Raw genomic sequence first — 2,156 nt, 5'->3', positions numbered from 1 at the left:
AGCTGCTGCAGCGCTCACAGATCAGCTACAAGTGCAACATGGTGCTGCGGCCGATCCCGGAGCTGCTGGAGGACACGTCCAACCACCTCTCCATTGCCGTGCCCCGGCACCTCAAGGAGTCGCCGGCACTGTCATCCTCCTCAGACTCGGACGACCTGGACGAGCTGCCCTTCATCCCCATGCCACACCAGGTGGAGTTCTCCGGCTCCCGCATGTCGCTCAATGAAATCCCCACGGACGACGAGGCCATCGGGCCACCCGAGGGGCCACAGCCGGAGGGTGTCGTGCCGGGGGACGTCTCCGCCATGGAGTGGCAGAGCCAGAGCACGGGGAAGCCCGGGGTGGCCCTAGGGAAGCGGCCAAGGGGCACAGGTCCACGGCGGCCATGTGTGGAGGCAGAGGCACCCGGCTCCTCCGATGAAGAAGCCCCTGAAGCCCAGAAGCGGCCGGAGTACCCTCGCAAAGCCATGAGGAAGGGCTCCAGCCTGGAGTCCCCGGGGAGCACCCGGCGGGGAGAGCTGAAGAGGGGCGGCTCGGCTGACAGCGCCCTGCTGCTCCACCAGCCCCTGGGGACCGAGGAGGGGGCCGAGGCGGGCCGGGACCCCCGCCGGGCCCTGGCCAAGGCGGCCTCCATGGAGCTACCGCGGCGGAAGGGGGTCTGGGGGGAGGACGATCACGCCCAGCGCCTGGAGCTGATGCGCCAGCGGCTGCTGCGGGGTGGCCCTGGGGACGGCAAGGTCAGCGGCCTGCGGGGGCCCCTCCTGGAGACCCTGGGGGTTGGCCCCGACAAGAAGGTCCCACGGCCGACCCGGTTGGAGCCGCCCGCCCCAGCGGTGCCACGGCTGGTGCGGGCAGCCTCCAGCGAGGCCACCTCCCCGCGCCTCCTCCCCGCTGAGCGGTGGCTGCAGAAGAGCAGCTCCTTCAGCCACGGGGACGCCGAGCCCGTCGTCCGGCACCGCCGCTCTGGTGCGCCGCTGGAGATCCCGGTGTCCCACCTGGAGGCCCAGCGGCTCAAGGAGTCCCCGTCGCTCTCGGCCCTTTCTGACGCCCGCCCCCCGGCACCACTGGATGCCCCCGGCCCGCCAACACCCCCTGTGGTGGAGACCATCATCCCCCAAACCCCCGCTGCCAAGGCTGCCCTCGGGAGGAAGCGCGTCCCTGAGGAGCATGGCCAGCCCAGGGCCAGCCCGGCCGCCACCACCACAGGGAAGAAGCCCACGGCCAGGGGGCAGGAGGAAAAGGAGCCCACCAAGGCTGCGGGAGCCAGTGGGGAGGGGGATGCCAGGACGGGCGCACCCGCCCCACCACAGACCCTGGCTCCGGGCACCCAAGCCCCCAAAACATCTTCCTACGCCAAGGTCATGCAAGCCCTGGGAGCTGTGCAAAGCGGGGAGCCAGCCACCAAGGAAGCCTCCCAGCCCCCACCAGCCACCCCCACTGAGCCCCCCGTGCCAGCACCAGCACCGGCATTGAGGAGGGAGGCGAAGCCCGGCGGCTCCCCCCGCTCCCCGCTCATCCAGGACATCGACTCGGAGGAGGTCTTTGAGGCCAAGTTCAAGCGGAGCCGGGAGTCATCACTCAGCCGGGGGCTGAAGCTCCTGACCCGCTCCCGCTCTGAGGACCGGCACCTGGCCGGCCCCCCGGCCGGAGGGTGGGGACCCCCATGCGTCGGGGTGCCCGAGGGCAGGCTGGCTGCACAGCCCTGCCGGGGGGCGGCATGGGCACCCAGACCCTCCTGCCCTTCCCCGGGCTGGCCAAAGCCCCCCAGCTCGGGCAGTTCTCACCCAGTGTTGTTGGTTCGCAGGAGACCCAATGCGGAGCAGACCCTGGAGCACCCCTGGTTCAAGGTGAGCCTGGACAGGGACCCAGCGCCCAGCAGCAGCGGGGTTCCCCTGAGCCTGCTGTAGGCTCCGTGGGACACCGCTGTCCCCTCGCCCCGCAGACGCTGGCCAAGGGGAAGGTCATCAGCACCGACCATCTGAAGCTCTTCCTCTCCCGTCGGAAATGGCAGGTCAGGGCAGGAGCTGGGGCAGGAGGGGGGCAGGATGGGTGGTACGTGCCGGGCAGGATGGGTGTGCCAGGCCAGGCAGGATGATGCCATGCCACCTGCCTGGGTCTGATCCAGCCGTCTCCACCGGCTGGCGGGCCCACAGAGC

General features: G+C 70.9%; 1 protein-coding gene across 1 annotated transcript in view; it reads left to right on the top strand.

The window, feature by feature from the left end:
• Positions 1-2,156, top strand: part of SPEG (striated muscle enriched protein kinase) — a 63,869-nt gene that overhangs the window by 45,484 nt on the left and 16,229 nt on the right. Inside the window, 3 exon segments of the mRNA XM_035901117.1 lie at positions 3-1,651; positions 1,805-1,847; positions 1,943-1,997. Of these exon segments, the coding sequence (XP_035757010.1) occupies positions 3-1,651; positions 1,805-1,847; positions 1,943-1,997 (1,747 nt within the window).

Source organism: Egretta garzetta, unplaced genomic scaffold (genome assembly GCF_000687185.1).
Source record: "Egretta garzetta isolate BGI_Z169 unplaced genomic scaffold, ASM68718v1 scaffold219, whole genome shotgun sequence".
NCBI classification, from domain to species: Eukaryota; Metazoa; Chordata; class Aves; order Pelecaniformes; family Ardeidae; genus Egretta; species Egretta garzetta.
The sequence above is the reverse complement of the archived record's forward strand: the minus strand, read 5'-3'. Positions and strand labels throughout refer to the sequence as shown.